This window comes from Pelodiscus sinensis, chromosome Z, assembly GCF_052426305.1.
Source record: "Pelodiscus sinensis isolate ZL-2025 chromosome Z, ASM5242630v1, whole genome shotgun sequence".
Classification (NCBI taxonomy): Eukaryota; Metazoa; Chordata; order Testudines; family Trionychidae; genus Pelodiscus; species Pelodiscus sinensis.
Window position 1 is genome coordinate 1,929,022 of NC_143085.1, and position 23,416 is coordinate 1,952,437.

Consider the following 23,416-nt stretch of genomic DNA (forward strand, 5'->3'; position numbering starts at 1 on the left):
CAGGCAATAACACCTTCTGTCGACAGAAGGTGTTATGCCTCGTAAAATGAGGTATACCAGCGTCGACAAAACTGCTGAGTTCTGTCGACGTTATGTCGACAGAACTCAGCGGTAGTGTAGATGCTGATATAGTTTTGTCGACAAAAGTCCACTTTTGTCGACAAAACTAGGGAGTCTAGACACACCCGAAGAGAAACCAGACTGGAGACTTTAAAAGCACAAAGGGAATTTTTCACGTTACATTCTTCCCAGCCGTCTCCCCCAGAACAATTCCACTTTCAAGAGTCTAGCTAGAGACATAAAGGGTAACAAGAAGACATTCTATAAATACGTTAGAGGCAAGAGGAAGACCAAGGAGAGGGTAGGCCCATTGCTTGGTGAAGAGGGAGAAACAACAACAACAGGAAACTTGAAAATTGCAGAACTGCTTAATGACTTCTTTGTTTTGGTCTTCACCAAAAAGTTTGATGAAGGAATGCCTAACATAGTGAATGCTAGTGGGAAGGGGATAGGTTTACAAGAGAAAATAAAAAAAGAACAAGTTAAAAATTACTTAGAAAAGTTAGATGGCTGCAAGTCACCGTGGCCTGATGAAATGCATCCTAGAATACTCAAGGAGCTGATAGAGAAAGTATCTGACGCTTTAGTAGTCATCTTTGAAAAATTCTGGAAGTCGGGAGAGTTTTCAAAAGACTGGAAAAGGGGAAATCTACTGCCCATCTATAAATAGGGAAAGAAGAACAACCCAGGAAACTTCAGACCAGTCAGTTTAACTTCTGTGCCAGGAAAGATAAAGGAACAGGTACTTAAAGAATTCATCTGCAAGCATGTGGAAGAAACTAAGGTGATAGGTAAAAGCCAGCATGGATTTGTAAAGAACAAATCATGAAATACAAATCTGACAGCTTTCTTTGATATGATAATGAGTCTTGTGGATAAAGGAGAAGTGGTGGATGTAGTATACCTAGACTTTAGTAAGGCATTTGATATGGTCTAGCATGACCTCCTCAATAAACTAGGCAAATACAACTTAGATAGGGCTACTATAAGACGGGTGCATAACTGGCTGGGTATCCGTTCTCAGAGGGTAGCTATTAACGGTTCACAGTTATGCTGGAAAGGCATAACAAATCGGGATGCCCAGGGGTCTGTTTTGGGACTGGTCCTGTTCAATATCGTTATCCACGATTTAGATGATGGCATAGAGAGTATTAAGTTTGCAGATGTTACCAAGCTGGGAGGGGTTGCAACTGCTTTGGAGGATAGGGTCATAATTCAAACTGATCTGGACAAACTGAAGAAATGGTCTAAGAAGGTCAACAGAAAGAAGTTTAATAAGGACAAATGCAAAGTGCTCCACTTAGGAAGGAACAATCCGTTTCACACACACAGAATGGGAAGCGACGGTCTAGGAAGGAGTACGGCAGAAAGGGATCTAGGGGTCAGAGCGGACTACAAGCTAAATATGAGTCAGCAGTGTGACACTGTTGCAAAGAAAGCAAACATGATTCTGGGATTCGTTAACAGACGTATTTTGAGCAAGACACGAGAAGTCATTCTTCCGCTCTGCTCTGCGCCGATTAGGCCTCAATTGGAATACTGTGTCCAGTTCTGGGCACCGCACTTCAAGAAAGAGGTGGAGAAATTGGAGAGGGTCCAGAGAAGAGCAACAAAAACGATGAAAGGTCTAGAGAACATGAGCTATGAGGCAAAGCTGAAGGAATTCGACTTGTTTAGTTTGGAAAAGAGAAGACAGAGGGGACACGATAGTGGTTTTCGGGTATCTAAAAGGGTGTCACAGGGAGGAGAGAGGAAAATTGTTCCACTTGGCCTCTGCAGATAGGACAAGAAGCAATGGGCTTAAATTGCAGCAAGAGAGCTTTAGGTTGGACATTAGGAAAAACTTCCTAACTGTCTGGGTGGTTAAACACTGGAATAAATTGCCTCGGGAGGTTGTGGAGTCTCCATCCGTGGAGATATTGAAGAGTAGGTTGGACACACACCTGTCAGGGATGGTCTAGATGGGGCTTGGTCCTGCCATGAGGGCAAGGGACTAGACTCGACAACCTCTTGAGGTCCTTTCCAGTTCTAGTATTCTGTGATTCCTTTACGACAGATCCTACCATTCCTCTAAGAGACATCAAGTAGGTGGGATTCCCTTTGTAGCCTCTCAACTTTGATCACAATATAACAAGATGTGTTGGGACTCTCCCAAAACTTGGGAGCTTCTGGTACCAATCTGGCACCGACGCTGCAGAAACTAGATTTCCCTGAATGCAAGTGTTGTTTTGCACCTCAACGGATCACACGCTTCTTAGAATCATTGAACACTAGAACTGCAAGGGACCTCAAGAGGTCATCAAGTCCAGTCCCCTGCCTTCACGGCAGGACCAAGCACCATCTTAGATGTCTATCCAACCTTCTCTTCAATATCTCCAGGGATGGAGATTCTACAACTGACTACACCTTCTTCGGAAAGCCCAACAGAGGTAGCCATCAGACATCTTGCACAACCAGTGCCATGCAAATGGGCTGGCCTCTGTGTTGGCTCCCGTGAGAGCAGACGGTGGCGTTGTCTTGGCCACCGATTCCTGAACGAGGGCTGTCAACTGGTCAGGAGGCATTTGATCAACAAAATTATTTTGTTGCAAATAGCTGACTAGAGTCATAATTCACTGGGAAGGGTTGGTAACCAACCATTGCAAACGTTAGGCTCTCCTCCCACAGTGGTCCAAACGTCTCCAATCCCGTTGTAGGGAGTGGGCCTCATTTAGGCAAGAGTTGACAGCATCCACCATGACTTGCACTGGGTAGAAGAAGAGCAATTCTTTCTTTCTACTTTTCGGTGGCCCACTCACAGAGAGGCACCACCCATGCTGGACGTAAAACAGGACAGCCTCAATCAAGGAGAGGGCTATTTGAGAGGATGAGGAGGAATGTACCATGTCAAGAAGCTTTTCATGGTTGTCCTTGACTACTTCTTTTGGTATCTCTATAGCTTCTGCTGCTCTCTTGGGCTAGTCCTAGAAAAGACACAAGTCATTGGCCAAGGAGAGTTGGGGGCATGACAGCCTCTTCTGCGGTGGTGCAGATGGTGGTCTTCAGAGTTAACTTTTCCTCCGTGTCACCCTCCTATTCCTCTGTGATCTCTCCTGGAAGTGCCAAGGTTCTGGACACCATGTCCAATGGTATGTGTCTCATGGGTTCTCGGGTAAGGCTAAATACCAGAGAGGCACAGGGGTCATACACAGCCCAATGATCCCAGTATGGCCACTGAGGAGATGGTATACAACCCAGTCATGGTGCTCACAGTGGTCCGTACCAAGCTGGTGGCCATGGGGTCTTCCAAGGACAAGCTTGGAGAACATGGCAGGGCAGCGGAAGATGGCTCGGTGTTGAGGTCCTAGTACTGAGGCGACTCCAGTATGTCTGATACATGGAGGTCTTAAGTACCAGAATTTGGACGGTGCTACCAAGGTGGTTGGAAATCTTGCCCACATTAATTGCCCTGGTGCAGAATGGGATATCATCCAGGTTGCTGGTGGAACTACGTATCTCGGCAGCGTCTTCTTGGTGGAGAGCTGGTCTCTTTCTACGTCCTTGGGTGCTGTTGACTCTTTGCTCGTACACAAGAGGTCCTTAGGCCCGCACACTGCTCTTGCCGCTCCAGATTTTTGTGAGTCCTGCGACTCTCTTGATGCTGATGGTACCCAACATGCAGGAGATTAAGGCTGACACGGGGCTCGCTTTGGGGACATCCCATTCGTTTTTCAATGATGTACAAGAGGGGTCAGCGACTTATTTCTTATACGTTGATGGCTGAGAGGAACACTCATGGCTCCCAGGTCTGGAGTCTGGGCAGGACTGCCTCCGTGGAGATGATCTTCGGTCTCCTCTCCCTGTCCTTGCAAGACCTGGGCAGGGTCTCGTGCAGGTTAGTGGCAGGTTAGTGGCAGGGACCGTATTTCTGTGGAAAGTGGCCTTCTCTGTGGTAGTGTATGCACGGGGAGTGCTTGTCTGCTACGGGGATCGCCTCTTTGCATGGGGAGGCACTTCTCGAAGCCTGGTGAACCAGGCATACCCCGTTGGTGGAAAAAGTCCTGATGAAAAAGGGGGAAAAATAAAGTCTTTTTGTTTTGGGTTTTGGGGGGGGAAGTAAAATAAGAAAAACCACAACTAAGACCGGGGAGATGGACTCATTACAGAAACATAAAAGAAGGGATCGGTTGCAAACAACCCACCAATAGCTCCATCTCTAGACAGGGCTGGCTGAAAAGGACCCGTGGGGGAGGAAGGTGAGCCTGCACACACCGGCTGCCCCATGCGCGAGGGGAGACCGTGCACGCCTGGGCATAACGGACGCTGCTTCCAAAGTTCTCGGATCCGCAGTACTGGGATTACTCAAGGAAGGGTTGAGTGCACAACACGGAGGTAATTATGGAATGTAAAGACCCACCAAACAAGGACTGTCCACGGATTTAGGAGACGGTAACAGAGCTAATCAATTTCCTCTCTGATTTGCCAAAATCAACTACTCAAGTTAGTAAGGACTCTGCCGAAAGCCCCTGGGAAGACCGGCGAGGGAAAAAACGTACAGTATTTACAAATCTGGCACGGATAGAGGAGAGACAAACAGCCTAAAAGCATCACTCAATGCAGTGGGCCGTTGAGGCGCGTTATCACATGGGGGGGAGAACCAAAACCAAGCCAAGAAGCGCAATATGCTGAAGCCTGCGGTAAGAGTTTGGCCCCAACAAAAGCAGGCAAAGTGAGGGGGTTAGTAACGCACAGCTGGGAGCGTTACGGGGTAACAAGGAATCAAACGACAGTAAAGCTTTCCATGCATGTGCGCACAACATTTCAGCCCCTCCGAAACCAGGGGGATCGTGCCATGCCACCCTGCTGGTATTTCCTACGATTTACACAATCTAGTAACTGTTCCTTGCCTTCGCTGTCGTTATTTGCACTCGTTTTGCGCCCTGCGCATGTTTCCTTACTAGCTGAAAGTCCCAGGTCCACGTCAGCTCAGGTGTGATCAGTTTGCTGACCACGGATGATCCGGATCGGGAGTCTCACCTATAAACCACAGCCGGGATACGCTTCCAGGACCGAAAGCTGGCCACGCTCTCCAGTTCCTTGTCGGTGATCCAGGCAGGAACGATGAGCTCCTGAGGGTAGCTGCCACAGAGCCTGCGTGGGAAAAGAAAGGGAAGGATTAAACGTGGCCGAGATATCTGCGGGAGCTACGCAGATCGTCTGTCAGATGAGCTTGGAGAGGTGCAAATTCTCCACTCATTGCAAAGGGGAATAAACTCTTGGACGTTTGTCGACAAAACCTTGTAGTCTAGACACACCCTGAGAGATGGATTTGAAAGTAGCATGGTCCTGCTATGAAGGCAGAGGACTGGACTCGACCTTTCAAGGTCCCTTCCAGTTCTAGGAGATAGACAATCTCCATAAATTTAATTTAATTGGTTAATGCAGTACAAAGGCAATTTCCCCTGTCTGGAGATCCACATCTCTGTGGATGACCTTCTTCCACCCTGAATTGACGAGCCTCATTTACATAAGCACCCTCTTTCTTTTGTTGTATATATATTCATCAGATGAACTGGAGCGGTGTTTACAGAGGCAGGGAGATATAGATATATACAGAGCTTTTTTTGTGACAGTACTGCCCGGTATGCGGTATCGGCACCTCCAGACGCAGTACTAGTGCTCAACTTTTCCCCTGGGCTGTGTCTAGCCTGCAGGGTTTTTTCGAAAAAATTAGCCTTTTTTCGAAAAAACTTCACCTGCGTCTAGACTGCAGCCGCGTTCTTTCGAAATTAAATCGAAAGAACGCGGCTTTTCTTTCGAAATTAAATCGAAAGAACGCGGCTTTTCTTTCGGCGGCAGCACGCCTCATTTCACGAGGAAGAATGCCTTTTTTCGAAAGCGCTCTTTCGAAAAAAGGCGTTCTTGAATGCAAACAGGGCTTTTTCGAAAGAGAGCATCCAGACGGCCTGGGTGCTCTCTTTCGAAAAAGCGGCTTGCTTTTTCGAAAGTACTGCGTGCAGTCTAGACACTCTTTTTCGAAAGAGACTTTTTCGAAAGTATCTTTCGAAAAAGGCTTGCAGTCTAGACGTAGGCCTAGAATACCGGCACCTGTTTTTTTTTTTTTTTTTACAAAAAAAGCACTGTGTATGTGTGTATACACACACACACATACACACAATAGTAGGGTATGAGCTTTCATGGGAAAAACTACTTCATCAGATGAATTGGAGTGGAGTTTACAGAAGCGGGGTGTGTGTGTGTTTGTAAATATGTGTGTGTGTGTGTATGTATACACACACACACACACACCCACCCTGCCTCTGTAAACTCCACTCCAATTCATCTGATGAAGTGGTTTTACCCACGAAAGTTCATGCCCTAGCAGAATGTTTCTCAACCTTTTTTTATAAAGTACCCCCTTTAAAAAAAAATTCTAAATACCCCCAGTACCTCCAGTTTTTAGACACATACCAATTTTTTCCTACTATTGCAACACATTTGTTGAAACAACTTAATCGCAGCCGGGCAGGAGATGACATTTGTGGATGTAAACAGTACAAAAATAATAAAGTGCTGTAAAACAAACAAAAATTTAGTTTTCTCCAAATTTCAGTTGTGCTGACGTAGCCACCAGACTTCTCTCAAGTACTCCTAACGGTACTGGTACCACTGGTCGAGAAATACTGTCCTACTAGATCTGTTGGTCTCTAAGGATGCATCTATCCTGCACCCGTTAGTCAAAATAAGATACACGATTTGAGCGACGCAACTTGCGTATCTTATTTTGCTCTGATTTAGAAATAAACCGCTATTCCGAAAAGTCCCTTAACCCTCGTGGAACAAGGGTTACAGGGATGTCAGAATAGCGAGCTGGTTATTTAGAAACCTATTTTGAAATAATGGGTTGGTTTAAAAGACATGGAATAGCTATTTGGGATAAAACAGCACCGCAGTCTAGACGTACTCTAGGTGCCACAGGATTTCTCGTTTTTGGGAAACCCATGTAAGGCATTCTTTATCAATACATAAATCAGCAAAACAGGGCATATGCCAATTTTTCCCTTGTGCAGCTTATCCTTTAGGGTACGTCTAGACTACGTCTAGACTACAGGCTTTTGTCGACAGAGGCTTTCTCGACAGATACTGTTGACAAAGCTTCTGTCGACAAACAGCGTCTAGACTACATCCAGTTCTGTCGACAAAGCAAGCCGCTTTGTCGACATGAGAGTGTAGACGCAAAGGACAGGGTGGATGCTATAACGCCTTCTGTCGACAAAAGACGTTATTCCTCGTCGAATGAGGTTTACCGCCGTCGACAAACTGCCGCGTTATGTCGACATTATGTCAACAGAACTTGGCAGTAGTGTAGACGCAGGTATAGTTTTGTTGACAAAAGTCCACTTTTGTCGACAAAACCCTGTAGTCTAGACACAGCCTTAGTGTAGAACGTCTCCGTTTTAAACAGTTTCAGTGGTCTGCCACATGAGGATTACTATTTTGACTGGAGACGTGGCTGCAAAGCACCAGTCTACCGCAATCCATACGACTTACTTGTATTTCTCGTTGATGTTGGATATCCTCCAGGCATTGTTCATATCAAATCCCATCCGTTCAACTTCATTTTTAAACCTCGATGTTACATGTTCCCCTGAGTATCAAAGGAAGACAGAGGAAAGAAATGAGAAACACAAGGAAAGGTTGAGACTTTCCAAAAAAGGTTGTGAAAGACACGACTGCACTCATATAAGAATCTGGAAAGAAATAGACACTGTGTAACAACAGGACAGTGGTACGCGTTTTTAATCCCCACTTTGAAAAATACACATCAAGCAAGAATTCAACTGTTTGCATCATGGCACTCGGTAATCGACTTCTCTATGCAGTAAAGAGTAGCTAATGATTGTTGAACAGTCTCAAGCAATGTTCCCTCATTCTTTTCCATCCGTGTGCAGAATAATTTTTTACATGTCCCGGAGCATGTGTGAATGTGCATCATCAGCAGAAACTATGCGGCATTTGAATCTCCCCCGAATGGCTGCAGAAGCGCACAGCTTACGGGGAACACTAGTCTCGAATCTTGGTCCCTTAGATTCATAGAGGAAACACCAACATTTTGAGTAGGTAGCAGACCAGATCAAACACATTCGGGAACACAAGTATAATTTCGATGAGTGTGCTCTAATGAAGTCCAAAATACACTCTACCACAGAGATGCAAGATCTAGCCATGTCTCTTTTCCAGAGCTCAGGTGTGTTTGGTATCAGTGAGAAACAAACTAAGCTCTGATCTACCTGAGACCCAGCTGGGAGGAACAGACGGTCTAACGGGCGCAGCATGGAGACTTCAGCTCAATTCCCCATTCCGCCATGACCTTGGGACCAACTCACTCAATCCTTCCTCCCTTCCTTCTAGCGCTAGTCTGAAGTTAAAATTCATTAACAATTGGCAGATGCTTAGCTATCACAGCATTGAGGGTCATACGTGGAGGGATGGGAGAAGAGGAACTCAGTCTTCTGCACTAGGACATCATCATTTTTGTCCGTCCATTTCAAGGAGGTAGCACAGACCCTGGGGTCTACTAGATGGTTCTCATCAAGTCCTGAATGGCCTCGTTAATGCGTAGGGCGATCTTTGAAGAAGAGAGAGAGTAGACTAGGGCAAGGAGACAATGTATGTCCATGACTCTCTCTAAAAGTATGTAGACGGCGTCTCTTGGCCAGGTCCTGGAAGAGGAGAAACTCATCCACCAGAGATGGAGGAGGAGATGGTCCTTGGAGATCACTTCTTTCTCAGCAGCGCCCTTGTGTTTTCCACAACTTCTTCCAGAGGCTGCAAAGCTCTAGAACCTGCAGCTGAAAGGACGTGCCTCAACAGTTCCCAGGTGGGGCTAAACGATGCAGCCCAAGGGTCCCAGAATTGCTATTAGGGTGGTGGCACAGAGAATAGGTTGGTGGCGGTACTCAAAGATGGCTGTTCCAAAATGGTGGTGGTGGAGTCAGCTGACGGTATTGATGAAGTTAGTTTATGTTTAGCTAGAAGCCATCTTGTATAACAGAAACCATTTCAGCTTTTTGTCTTTGCACGTAGGCCAGAGTGAACTTTCTATCACCCCATGCGCCAGGCCAAGACAGATGTGCTATTGGAATGTGTTAATTGGGCTGGTTCAGAGAGGAGAGGTACTCCCTCGTACCTGTCCGCCATCATGTTGATAAGGCTTTGTTTTTCCTAGTCTAATTGATTATTTCTGTAATTGGATGCCCTGACGTCAGACTGTTTGGTTAAGGGTATAAAGATACTAGGATTGATTGTATTAGGTAGCCTTACTGGGCCCAGCTTTGCTGTGACCACGTTTGGCTCACTTTGCTTTTATTGGCCAATAAAACTGTCTGTTTAGCCGCGTAAACTGAGTGAGGCGTTTGCTTCGACAGTATGTTCAAGGTCGCCGTTGATAGGTTCTGGTGGTACTGGGAATACCCTAGTAGGGATGTAAAATTCTTGTTTCATTAGTTAACGGGTTAACCGTTATGTTTAACCGCTTAACTGATTAAATGGGGGCGGGCAGGGAGAGGACATTGCTACGGAAGTTCTTGGATCTACAGCACAGGGACACAAGCACATGTAGGCTATGTCTACACTGCAACGCTATTTCGGGATACCGGAGTATCGCGAAACAGCTATCCCGCGTTTTCACAGCAAGTCCGTTATTGCGGGCTCAGCATTCCAACGTCCCTGCAAAGCTCATCCTACAAGGAGTAAGGGACGGTTTGGAAGAGCGGGTTATTTTGAAATTTGGCCAAATGACAAAATAAGCTATTTCCAAATAGCATTGAAATAAGATACACAATTTGCGTAGCTTGAATTGTGTATCTTACTTCGAGTTACAGTGCAGCGTAAATGCATCCGTAGGGTCAAGCACCCATAGGGATGCTACTCGAAGAACCACCACTGTTCCCACTCAGGATATTCAGGAAGAAAGCGAGGACTCTGGTTTTGCTTCTGTTATGTAGCCATTTTTCTATTTTAACCTGTGGGGGAGTGCGGCATTTGTGAAAACAAAGTGTTCAGAGTGCTGACGGAGTTACGCAGGCTTTCTCCATATTCAATTTGACTGGTGATAACCTGGACCTCGATTGAACAAAAACCGCCATTCACATTTAACGGTGTATAATTTGGCAAGTTTTTAGCGGGCACCAATGAGAACCAGAATCAAACTCAGAATCGGAACCTGAGCTGGAATTCAAACCAAGCTTTCAAGGAGCAAAAGGATTCTTCACAACTCTCCTACATCACAAACAGCGGCCCTAGTTGGTTAACTCATACGCAGCCGCCCACCCCACCGAGTCATGTTATGAAAGCACAAAATTGATGCAGTAGGTTAGTTAGACAATACGTGTGAAATTGTTTTGAACAGGGTATTCAGGTCAAAGGTAACGTGAGTACAGAATTTACGCTGTGTCAAACTTTTTTGCAAGCTCACAAATTCCTTGCATTCCAGGAATCATGAGATGAAGGGATAGCACAGGGGAAAAAAAAATCTCTCGGGATATACAGCGTGTTGCATACCTGGCCGGCACAAAACACCGTGCTGTTCTTTCTCGCTGGCATACACCTCCATACACCACGCATGGTATGCAAAGGAGAAAAGGTCCTCTATCTTCGAAGGAGGGCGAATGGCATTGTTCAGCCGCTTAAGCCACTCTTGACACTGCTCAAAGGTCGAAAACTGACACCTGGCCCGGCACCAAAACACACGTTTATTAATTTTCACCCACAGACATCAGATCAAACATGCGATGAATGATTATTAACTTCCGCGCAAACCGGAGGTGTGAATAAACAGTCCTTTCTATTTCAGGGTGTGTCTAGACTACAGGATTTTGTCGACAAAAGTGGACTTTTGTCGACAAAACTATACCTGCATCCACATTGCCTTTGAGTTCTGTCGACCTATGTAAACCTCATTCTACAACGAATAACGCCTTTTATCGACAGAGTTCTGTCGATAGAAGGCATTATTGCATCTACACTGTCCTTTGCGTCCACACTGTTATGTCGACAAAGCGGCTTGCTTTGTCGACAGAACTGGCTGTAGTCTAGACGCTCTTTGTCGACAGCATGGGTACATCTAGACTACAGGCTTTTGTTGACAGAAGTTTTGTCGACAGATACTGTCGACAAAGCTTCTGTCGACAAACAGCATCTAGACTACAGCCAGTTCTGTCGACAAAGCAGTGTAGATGCAAAGGAGGGTATAGATGCAATAATGCCTTCTGTCGACAGGACTTTGTCGACAAAAGGTGTTATTCCTCATAGGAAGAGGTTTACCGCCATTGACAAAATTGTTGAGTTCTGTTGACATTATGCTGACAGAACTCAGCGGCAGTGTAGACACAGGTATAGTTGTGTCGACAAAAGTCCACTTTTGTCGACAAAACCCTGTAGTCAAGACACACCCTATCTGTCGACAAAACTTCTATCGACAAAACCCTGTAGTCTAGACATACCCTCAGATTCTGTTGTGTAAACTTAACTGGACAGTACAAATAATTACTCAGCTATTAATGTAATTCTCCTAAGGAACTCTCCTTCCCCCCAAAAAACCTATTTCTTTTGCACGTGCCTATGCTCTCAGAACGTAAGGAACAATACCGAGGGAGAAAAATCACCCTCGTTGTAAAGACAGGTTTTTAAAAGAAAAACCTATGATCCTTGCTAGCATCATACGGCAAGACGGAGCCGACATGAAGTCAAACTAAACATATGTATAAAGAACATAATTTCGGAATTATTATCCTAGTTGCTCAGACCCTAGTTCATTAAGGTACTTATGCAAATGTCTAAACTCAAGAGCGGTCCCATGCCCAGAATGTGTTAATGTTTCGGTTTAAGACTCTTAATCCGGTCCGATACAGGATAAATAATGTTTTCCCTCTGAACGATGCACTTCAAACCAAGGTGAACAAGTCCCCATGTCAGTAGTCCTACACCTCTCCACCCCCTCCAATGCTAAACCGTTTCTTCTCTTTACTAATATTTCGCCAGAGGGCAAGTATACACCATACTTATTTCATTCAAACTTTCCCTCTCCCTGCCCTCACAGTACAGCAACAGTAATGAAAGATGAATGAAGAGTACCCTGACCAAAAAACCCCAAAACCCACTCGTTTGCAAAATAACTTTCCATAATTACAAAACCAGTTTAGCATTTCCAAATGAATGCACTACAGCACAAGACTCGGGTGCAGGATGGGGAAAATAAGTGCCCAAACTGGTTCAGAAGTTTACAGTTAGAAACAGTTCCGACTCCAGAGGACGTAAATGACATTTCCCCTTACGTTTCGAACGTTCAGCCCACCCTGTCCTCGTCAAAATGCAATGGCCCGAAAAGCAGAGAGCAGTCTACATTTTCTGAGTGCGACGTGCCGGGCTGGAACTATTCCACTGCACAAAAAGTAATGCTTGCGAATGTTTAATTAAAAAAATATATATATTCCCTTGTCATTAACGTGTAGGAGCCAACAGTAATTTATCCTAATTTATGGCTCTGTGGATATGGGAAAGTCAGTGGATGTTATACCTAGACTTTAGCAAAGCTTTTGATACGGTCTCCCACAATATTCTTGCCAGCAAGTTAAGGGAATATGGATTGGATAAATGGACTGTAAGATGGACAGAAAGCTGGCTAGACGGTTGGGCCCAACAGAGAGCGATCAACGGCTCGGTGTCAGGTTGACGGGTCGGTTTCTAGCGGAATGCCCCAAAGATCTGTTCTTGGACTGGTTTTGTTCAACATCTTTATAAATGACGTGGATGAAGGGATGGATGGCACCCTCAGCAAATTTGCAGATGACACTAAGCCAGAGGGAGAGGTAGATACGCTGGAGGGCAGGGATAGGGTACACGAGTGACCTAGACAGATTAGAGGACTTGGCCAAAAGAAATCGGATGAGGTTCAACAGGACAAGTGTAGAGTCCTGCTCTTGGGACGGAAGAATCCCAAGAATTGTTACAGGCTGGGGACCGACTGGCTAAGTAGCAGTTCTGCAGAAAAGGACCTGGGATTACAGTGGGTGAGAAGCTGGAGATGAGTCAACAGGGCGCCCTTGTAGCCAAGAAGGCTAATGGCAGATTAGGGTGCATTAGGAGAAGCATTGCCAGCAGATCCAGAGAAGTGATTATTCCCATTTATTCGGCTCTTCTGAGGCCACACCTAGAGTACTGTGTCCGGTTCTGGGTCGTCTATTACAGAAAGGATGTGGACGCATCGGGTCCAGCAGAGGGTGACCAAAATAATTAGGGGGCTGGAGTGCATGACCTATGAGGAGAGGCTGGGTTTGTTTAGTCTGCAGAAGAGAAGAGGGGGGATTTGAGAGCAGCCTTCAACTTCCTGAAGGGAAGTTCCAAAGAGGATGGAGAGAGGCTGTTCTCGGTAGTGACGGATGCAGAACAAGGAGCAACGGGCTCAAGTTGCGGTGGGAGAGATCCAGTTTGGATATTATTCCAGTGTTTCACCACCCGGACAGGTAGAAAGTTTTTCCTAATGTCCAACCTAAACCTCCCTTGCTGCAGTTTAAGCCCATTGCTTCTTGTCCTGTCCTCAGAGGCCACAGAGAACAATTTTTCCCTCTCCTTGTAGTACCTTTTGAAAGCTGCTATCCTGTCCCCCTCCATTTTCTCGTTTCCAAACGAAATAAGCCCAATTCTTTCAGTCTTCCCTCCTTGTAACACCTTTTGAAAGCTGCTATCCTGTCCCCCTCCGTTTTCTCGTTTCCAAACGAAACAAGCCCAATTCTTTCAGTCTTCCCTCCTTGTAACACCTTTTGAAAGCTGCTATCCTGTCCCCCTCCGTTTTCTCGTTTCCAAACGAAACAAGCCCAATTCTTTCAGTCTTCCCTCCTTGTAACACCTTTTGAAAGCTGCTATCCTGTCCCCCTCCGTTTTCTCGTTTCCAAACGAAACAAGCCCAATTCTTTCAGTCTTCCCTTCTTGTAACACCTTTTGAAAGCTGCTATCCTGTCCCCCTCCGTTTTCTCGTTTCCAAACGAAACAAGCCCAATTCTTTCAGTCTTCCCTCCTTTTGAAAGCTGCTATCCTTTCCCCCTCCGTTTTCTCGTTTCCAAACGAAACAAGCCCAATTCTTTCAGCCTTCCCTCCTAGCTCATGTTTTCTAGGCCGTTCATCAATTGTGTTGCTCTTCTCTGGACCGTCTCGTTTTTCCACCTCTTTCTTGAAAGGCGGTGCTCAGAACTGGACACAACACTCCAGCTGAGGCCTAATCTGCTATCATCTTTCCGAAAATGTTCAAAGCACAGAAGGAATCTTTTGAAGAAAGTGCGTGTATAAAAGGGGGAATATTTCCCCCAGTATGGTGCAGCCAGCCGTAAGCTGAAGACGTGCAAGATTACCTTGCTTCGATGTCGTATTTTCCTAAAGGAAGCAACCTTTCCCCTCCTGCAAAGTAGCCTACACCTACCTGATCACTTTGCAGTCTTTGCAAGTCAAATGAAGCTGAAATATGTCTCGGCATTCAACACTTTCTATAAGCTGCAACGGAACCTGGAATTGAAAAAGATTAAACGGCCTTAGTCCAAAATGCACTGGCACTACAGTTTCTCAGCATGCTCTATAACAGCCTGTTGGAGAACACCAGCTGTAAATCGAACTAAATCAATAGTTCACGTGCGGGGTATAGCTGTATGTGAGATTGCGCCTTGCTCCGTTGATTCGCAGCTGAGAATCCAGCTAGGACAGTGGTTCCCAAACTTGTTGGCATCACACCCCTTCTCCCTCCCCAAAAATAGAAGCAAAACTTGATGAGCCAAAAAAAAAAAAAAAAAAAGACAGGCATGGCCCCTTTAATTCCTGGGACCACTGTTAAAAAAAAAAGATGCCAGTACTCCAGCAGAAAAGCAGAGCAGGCATTGCCCTTTTAAGGCGGCCATCTTGAAGTCTGCCTGGGATGCTCCATCCTCCCCCTGCCTCAGCCAGCCTGAGCTGCATGTGTTACGGCAGACACCCAAGCCAGAAAAAACAGAAAATACCTGAGAGTTCGCATGGTATTTTCTGAATTTTTTTACTGGATGGACTGTGCTCTTTCTTGGGAGGGGGATTAATGGGAGGGGCTGGGTCACCTTGCTCCCCCCCCTGAAATTTCTGGGCACGCCCCCCCCCCAGTTTGGGAACCTATGATCTAGGACGACGTAGTACTAGCTGAGACCACAGTTTATCTCATGGCAAAAACTAAGGGATAGGCAGTATATGTATGGTGCTAGTCTGGGGCTCAGGAGATGCCCTGCCCTGCCACAGACTTCCTGTGTGACCCTTGGGAAAGTCACTTAATCTCAGTGACTCGGCAACCCAGTTGTGAAATAAATACACAAAAAATTGCAAGGCATTCAGACAGCATCATGAGGGAACTCTAAAAGGTACCGTACACAGATACACCATTTACATTGCTCCCGGAGTTGCTTCTAAAATAATAAATCTTTTCCGATTGCTCTCCCATGGACTATAGTTAGCAAGGAAAGATTATGGTGAGCAATACATGAAGCGGTGGGGCTATTTTATGAGAACACCCTACTTCATTCAAACTCAGAGCCCTCCCTTTCTGCTCAGACAGCCTCGGTTCTAATTCTTTGGAAAACCCTACAAACCTGCATCATGTTTTATACCATTCCTACCTATCCTGGTTAATATCCATTGATGGACCTCAACACTATGAAACTATCTAGCTCTTTTTTGAACCCTGTTCAAGTCCTAGTCTTCACCGCATCCTCTGGCGAGGAGTTCCACAGGTTGACTGTGCAATGAGCGAAGAACAACTTTTTGTTTGATTTAAACCTGCTGCCTATGAATTACATTGGGTGATTCCTAGTTCTTCTATTGGGGGAATAAGTCAATCACTTTTCCTTCTTCACTTTTTCCACACCACTCATGATTTTACAGACCTCTATCCTATCCCCTATTAGTCTCCTCTTTTCTAAATTCAAAAGCCCAAGTCTTTTTAATCTCTCTTCATACGGGACCTGTTCCAAAACCCAAATCATTTTCTGAACCTTTTCCAACGCTAAGAGAGTTTTTTGAGATAAGGCGGCCACATCTGTATACAGTATTCAAGATGTGGGCGCCCCATGGTTTTAGGTAGAGGCAACGAGATATTTTCTGTCTTATTCTCCTCCTTCATCCCCAGAAAGTCTCTTCCCTTCACACAAGCCTTTTTTGCATGCTGAAGCACTCCACAAATCAAACTCCTTCAGGGCAGTTAGATACTCGTCAAAGAGCGATATGTTATATTTGTAGGCAGCACATCATCCAACAGGAACAACCGAAATACGGCGGCAGGGAAGCAAGTTTTTCCAGAAGCACCCATGCATCGTTATCCACGGTCAACAAGGGCAAAGTATGGAGGTACTGCACCATTTCAGTCTCTCCCCCCTCTCCTGAAAGTAATGACCCCCCTTTCAAACGCTGCCAATGTTTTAGAACGCCAGAAAACATTAGCAACATGAACTAAAGGTTTTGAATTCCTGACGTGGCAACATAGGAGCTATGTGAGGGGAATACAAATTCCCCCATCCTACCCAATAGACATTGATGGACCTAACCTCAACGAATCTAGCTAGCTCTTTTTTGAACCCTGTTCAAGTCCTAGCCTTTACCACATCCTGTGGCGAGGAGTTCCACAAGTTGGTTGTGGGCTGAGTGAAGAAAAACTTCCTTTGGTTTGTTTGAAGCCTGCTGCCTCTTCATTTCATTTGCTGACCCCTAGGTCTTACGTACACCAATACTGGGAGGGAACGGGAGGAATCTGAAAACAGCAACGGACTCAACTTTCAAGTAAAGGTAGAGGTGAGGGAAGGACCGCCCTGAAACTCATGTGATAATTAAAACTACTTCACGGCTCTCACTTAGCCAGTATTACTACTTAGAATCATCAAACTGTAATCGGTAAACCGAGAGAGATGTTAATATGCCATCAAGTCCAGGCTCCTGTGCCAGGGGAGGACCTAGTAAACGTGCAATTTGGGCTTACAACCCTCTTGGGATAGGGATTCCAAAATTTCCCTTGGCAGTGTATTCCTGGAGTTAACTACCGTCACAATTAGAAAGTGGTTAACTTCTAACCGAAATCTCTCTTTGCTGGAGAGTAGGCCTATAACTTCTTGTCCTACGGCTAGTGGACATGGAGAAAAATTGATCGCGAGCCTCTTTTCAACAGCCCCATTTTGGTTTCTTTTCTCCCGATTAAACGTGCAGGGTTTTGTTTTTTAATCTTTCCTCCTAAGGCAGGATATCTAAATCTTGTATTCGTTTTGTTGTTCTCCTCTGGACTCTCCAATTCATCTTTCCTAAAGTTTCCTTTGTGGTAGCCATCTCCTCAGCCTAGTCTAGAAAAGAAAGCTATTTGCAAGGGTTCAATTCAAGTCTGGGATTTCTCAAGACGAGTAAAATATTCATTCCCCTACGATGACAAACCAGCGAAAGGAAAAAATGCCTACAAAGAAACCGTTCCCGGCTGCCAAAGCTCCAGCCTTTCCTTAAGAAAACTCAATAATGAGGATTTAACCCGAGAACTCAAGTTTTGATGTGCAGTCAAATTGCCACTGTTGAATTTACTAATGACCCCTTGGAGGAATAGAAGTTAACACTTAGGGTGTGTCTAGACTACCGGGTTTTGTCGACAACAGTGGACTTTTGTCGACAAAACTATACCTGCGTCCACACTGCCTTTGAGTTATGTCGACATAACGTTGACAAAACTCAGCAGTTTTGTCGACGTATGTCAACCTCATTCTACGAGGAATAACGCCTTTTGTCGACAGAGTTCTGTCGATAGAAGGCATTATTGCATCTACACTGTCCTTTGCGTCCACACTGTTATGTCGAGAAAGCGGCTTGCTTTGTCGACAGAACTGGATGTAGTCTAGACGCTCTTTGTCGACAGAAGCTTTGTCGACAGTATGTCGACAAAGCCTGTCGACAAAAGCCTGTGGTCTAGACGTACCCCTAGTTTCGTCAGCTGATGGATGGTCTACGGGGCCTTCCCCCGCACCCTTTAAACACCACGGCTAAGCTGATCGACCCGTTTCTGCCGTGAAAGGACTCATGCATCCAGCCCTCTTCTGCCGCGTTGCTAGGCGAGCAGCGACACTCCGTTATTTCCTGCTCAAAGCAGAAGGGCAGCGAGGGATCTAGAAGCGCCGTGCTACTTACTGAGATTTCGCACGCATCAGATTGACAGACAGTCTATGGAATTGTAAACAAACAAAAAAACAAGAATCAGATAAAAGGCAAAAGACCGGGTGGAGTGGGGCGCTTTTTTGACTGGATCCTATCTCCTCCGCACGGTTGCTCCTTGCAAAAGTCCGTGCACACTGCATGAATCTAGCTGGCTTTTTGCTAAGAGATCCTTCTTCTATAGGTATTTCTTTTCAGTGAGGCGGGACGGGCGTTCTCTCACTCAATCTACCAACATCTCACTTCGGAGAATGTTACTCACCTTGGAATGTCTGAGTCACAAGGTGGTGGCAACACAGACGATGGGTCTCAGCCCATCTGTGATAAGCGTCTCTCATCGCCTGATTCGTCAATTTTATATGTATTCATTTTCTTTGATTGTATCCCTTTGGTATATACGGTTGTGCCAATTTTTTTCCACAATTTGATCTGTGGAAGTGGGTCTGGCTCACGAAAGCTCATCCCCTAATAAACCATCTTGTTCATCTTTAAAGTGCAGCATAGTCCTGTCTTTTGTTTCAGCTACACCAGACTAACACGACGACATCTCTATCGCTATTCTCATCTTCTCATGTATGGAGAAGGAAAGTCATATGGCTGATGGGCCCCATCGGTGAGTTGTGGGGGAGATATAACTGGGGAAGGTGGCCTGGGGAGAAGACGTCCCAGAGTCAAACAATGGGTACTAAGTGCTGGGAAGATTGTCCCTCAAGATGGTGGGGGACTTGTGCCCAGCTTCAAACTAAGGCGAAAGAAAGGAATTTGAAAAAGACTCTGAGGGTATGTCTACACTACCCCGCTAGTTCGAACTAGGAGGGTAATGTAGGCATACCGCACTTGCAAATGAAGCCCGGGATTTGAATTTCCCGGGCTTCATTTGCATAAGCGGGGAGCCGCCATTTTTAAAACCCCGCTGGTTCGAACCCCGTGCAGCGCGGCTACACGGGGCATGAACTAGGTAGTTCGGACTAGGCTTCCTAGTTCGAACTACCGTTACTCCTCATTTCACGGGTTTATTTTGTGTTAATACACCTGACCCCGCAAACGGGTGTTGACTGGAGACAATCCTCTGTAGAACTATTGAGGGGCTGAGTAAAGGGGAAACAGAGAGTGCTGCAGAACCACACTTGGCCAGCAGTTGGCGCTACAGGGCAGCCACACCCCCTGATGCATACTGAGCTGGGGGGGTCTTTTTACACCTGCCAACATCCACCTGCAGCTCTTCGTTTCGCCTAGCCTCTTTCTTATCTCCTGCAGGACGGATGAAGACCTGCATCTTCCACACCTGAACAGAAGAGAGATGCTTGTCACAGGTCGGACTGGGGCGGCAAGGGGGCAGTTTCCCGCTCAAAATTAAAAGAGAGCGTACAAAATGAGTAGCCCTCCACGTTACAAAAAGTCCTTTGCTGTAGGTAGCCAGATCTTGAACAAGCAAGTCCTGTTTTTTACAAAAGGGGGAAGTTAAATCTGAGATGAATCATTTGGGCATATAGATGGCGTGTTTCCTGACCCCCTAACGAGGGCTCGGGCCCCGGGAGGAGGCTTCAGGCTGGGGTGGGAGACAGCGGTGGGGGGCTCTGGGATGGGGATGGTACAGGGAGGTGAGGTGCAGGAGAAGGTTTGGGGTGAGAGGCAGTCAGAGAGCAGAAGGAAGGAGGTTTGGGGTGAAGGCAGATGCTGCTCCCCGTCAACCCACTCTGCCCTGGTTCTCCACTGCTCCTGACCTGGATGCCACAGCCATACCCAGTCCCTCGGTGGAGGCGTGGCCAGGTGGGTCTGCGCTCAAAGCCGTCCCCTCCGCTCCTATTGGCTCTGGTTCCTGGCCAATGCGATTTGCGGAGCTGGTGCTGATCACCCACCCGCCTTGGGGCCAGCCTGGCAAGCCAGCGTTCCCAGCTCCAGCTGTGTCCTTCACTTTTCTCGGCAAATCGTCTTTTTTTGTCACTGAAAAGACCTCCCCCTTCCAAAGGAAGAGCCTCCGGCTTCATTCTAGCCGGGTGGATAAAAATCCACGCTTCGTTCTTTAAATCGGATGTCGGCAGGGTTGCCAGGTGTCCGGCATTGACCCGGACAGTCTGGTATTTTCGCCTCTTCTCCGGTAAAATAATTCCGAAAATACCGGACACCTAAAACATCTGGTATTTTCTGATTTTTTCCTGGCCAGGAGGTGAAAATCCCGGGCAACCCCTAGTGCTTACTGGGGAGCTGTCCGGCCTGGCGCAGGGAGGCAAGATGGCAGGTGGCCACCGGTTAGGGCTAAAAAGCCTCACAATGTGTTTCTTAAAGGGGCCACGCGCTTTTTTTTTTTTTTTGGGGCGCTTAACTCTCGGGATCCATTTTTTCCCAGGATTTTTTCTGAAACCATCCGGCAACCCTAAATGTTGGATTTTTTACAAATCAATCCATAAAGCGCCACGTTTCTCAATGTGTTTCTTAAAGGGGCCACGCACTTTTTTTTTTTTTTTTTGTGCTTAACTCTCGGTCCATTTTTTCCCGGGATTTTTTTCTGAAACCATCCGGCAACCCTAAATGTTGGATTTTTTACAAATCAATCCATAAAGCGCCACGTTTCTCCATGTGTTTCTTAAAGGGGCCACACACTTTTTTTTTGTGCTTAACTCTCAGTCCATTTTTTCCCGGGATTTTTTCTGAAACCATCTGGCAACCCTAGATGTTGGATTTTTTTTACAAATCAATCCATAAAGCGCCACGTTTCTCATTGACAAACAACCATCACAATTCAATCGCCTCGCTAACCTACTCCACTCACAATCTCACAACAAAAAACAGGACTGTGGAGCACTTTAAAGACTAACAAGATGGTTTAATAGGAGATGAGCTTTCGTGGGCCAGACCTATTAAGCCATCTTGTTAGTCTTTAAAGTGCTACACAGTCCTGTCTTTTTTGTCATCTGCACCAGACTAACACGGCTCCATTTCTACCACTAATCTCACAACAATGCATCGATGGCTCTAAGTCTGCCCAGCCTAATCACCAGCCCTTGCTTCCTGAACGTTCGGGACGTGCTGTTTCTGTTTCTCGGCTGACTGACGGGCGCAGAGACAGACACAGGCTGCGTCGGCTTGGTTTTGTTCTGTGTTTGTGTGGTAGTGGCCGTCGGCCAAGACATTGTCCAGAGTTAGCGAGACGAGAGAGATGAAAGGACGGAGGCAGCACGCAAAGGAACTTGGAAATGAAAAGAGAAGGCATTCTTCAGTACACACACCGCTGCCGGCATTCCCCCTCCATTTTGGACCCAGAAAAAGCAGAGTACATTTCATTTCCTACGGTCAGAACCTGGCCACGTCCCATACGGGTTTCAAAAACGGGTCCCTAAAAAGTCAGGCTTGTCAACAGGACTGGAAAAGTAACTTGCGCCTCCCACCTCTGAGAGCCGGAGAAACTGAGAATTGGGCGTCTTAGTTTAGTACGGAGGCGGACAATCGTTTTTGAAGGAGACGGACAAATCATTTCACAAATTTCAGACGTGGCCGCAGGTGAAAGGGGCGGGGCCTCGGGCGGAGGGGCGGGGCCTTGGGCAGAGAGGGCGGGACCTCAGACGGAGGGGGCGGGCCACGTGGTGTGAAAAGACACCTCTATGTTTTTTACACAACCAAGTAATGGCATTTTAATAATAATTAACTGCATACCACATTATCCAAAATGATCGGGGAACAGGGGAGGGTGACAGCCTCCGCGGGCCCCCTCACCTAGGGCTCACGAGGCAATTCCAGGCCCCGCCCCCTAGCGCATTGCCTCGGAGCGGGGGAGGGGCACAAACCCTTCTAATGGCTTCCATTTTAGGGGCTCGTGTCTTCCCTGCGCCTTGCCTAGAGGCACGGCCCCTTCCGCTGTTTTCTATTTCAAGGGCTCTCGTGTTGCCGGCGGTGGCTTGGCGCGAGTGGGCGGGGCCTGGAACTGCCTCGCGGGCTGGATCAAAGCTGAGGTGCTTTCGCCCACCCCTGGTTTAGTACCTGAATATCAATTTGCCCTCTGTCACTGTCCTCACCCGCTTTATCCCCTGCAGGTGACCTAAAGACAATTTTCACTGTAGCCCTAATTCCGAGTTCCAATTTTGCAGCTGTCAAAATTGCTAGGCCCCCGTTCCGCCCTCCCCGACACGACGGGTCTTTCCAGCAAGCCGGGGTGGCTTTGACGCTGAGGGGAGTTTCCAGGCCCAGGCCAGGGGGACGTAGCTCCTAGTGACGAACCAGGGCCTTGCGTTCGCTCCCGGCTCAACGCCCTTTGCCAGGGCTACGGCTTCCCAGCCGCCCGCCCACCCGGTGGCAGTGCCAATCTCCCATGGTCCTGCTCCCGCCTCATCCAACCGGCTGGCAGAGGCTCCACATCGACATGTGTGGAAGAAGCTCCCCTTGGTGCCGCAGCTGCCCCGGCTTGCTGAAAGGGGCGGGACAACGGCCTGCCGTGTCGGAACGTTTGTCAACAAACTTCTAGAAAGTTCTGGCGTGTTCTTCCTCGTTCTGGGTTTTTCTAGACATGCCTCACATCTTCCAGTGCATTCCCAAATGTTCGCTGACAGACGGCGTGACGGACCCCTCTCCTTTTATAATAGTTTCGATTAGATTAATCCTGGTTACGGCTACAATTTTATTGGATTAAAAGTCAAGGGCGGGAGGCAGGTAATGAACCACCAATGGCAGAAACAGACACAGTAACGCATCGATACGGAAGTCGGCTACCCAGAGAGGGGGCTCAAGCCATGCCAGAGGAGACTGAGTTATGAGGATCTCCATGATGGACCCGTCGCCTTGCTCACGGTTATTATGACGATGCGTAACCACCAACCACGAACGGTGCTCCCTGTCCAAGGCAATATGCAAATACAGGGCAGCGGACAGCTCCCGCCACAAGTAGCTAACTAGACGAGCAGACACAGGGAGTGGAAGGGTTCGAACGCGTAAGCAGAGGGAACAATCCCAGCTCCATTCCGCGCACCGCGGGAGTCGGACGCGTGACACTTACGTTCACCACGGATTCCTTGAACTTGATGTGCAGTCGATAATTAGAAAGTGCAATAACGGCATCCTCGGCGCGTCCCACATACTCCGTGCTCTCGCCATGAAGCTCAGGGAAGGGGACCTTCAGAACGCAAGGAGAAAGACGACCGTTAGGAAACAC

The 23,416-nt window shown here is 46.9% G+C and overlaps 1 protein-coding gene across 1 annotated transcript in view; it reads right to left on the reverse strand.

The window, feature by feature from the left end:
• Positions 1-23,416, reverse strand: part of MTMR3 (myotubularin related protein 3) — a 61,137-nt gene that overhangs the window by 28,002 nt on the left and 9,719 nt on the right. Inside the window, 6 exon segments of the mRNA XM_089775311.1 lie at positions 5,077-5,190; positions 7,591-7,687; positions 10,603-10,769; positions 14,513-14,595; positions 18,253-18,285; positions 23,261-23,377. Coding sequence (XP_089631437.1) covers positions 5,077-5,190; positions 7,591-7,687; positions 10,603-10,769; positions 14,513-14,595; positions 18,253-18,285; positions 23,261-23,377 — 611 coding nt within the window.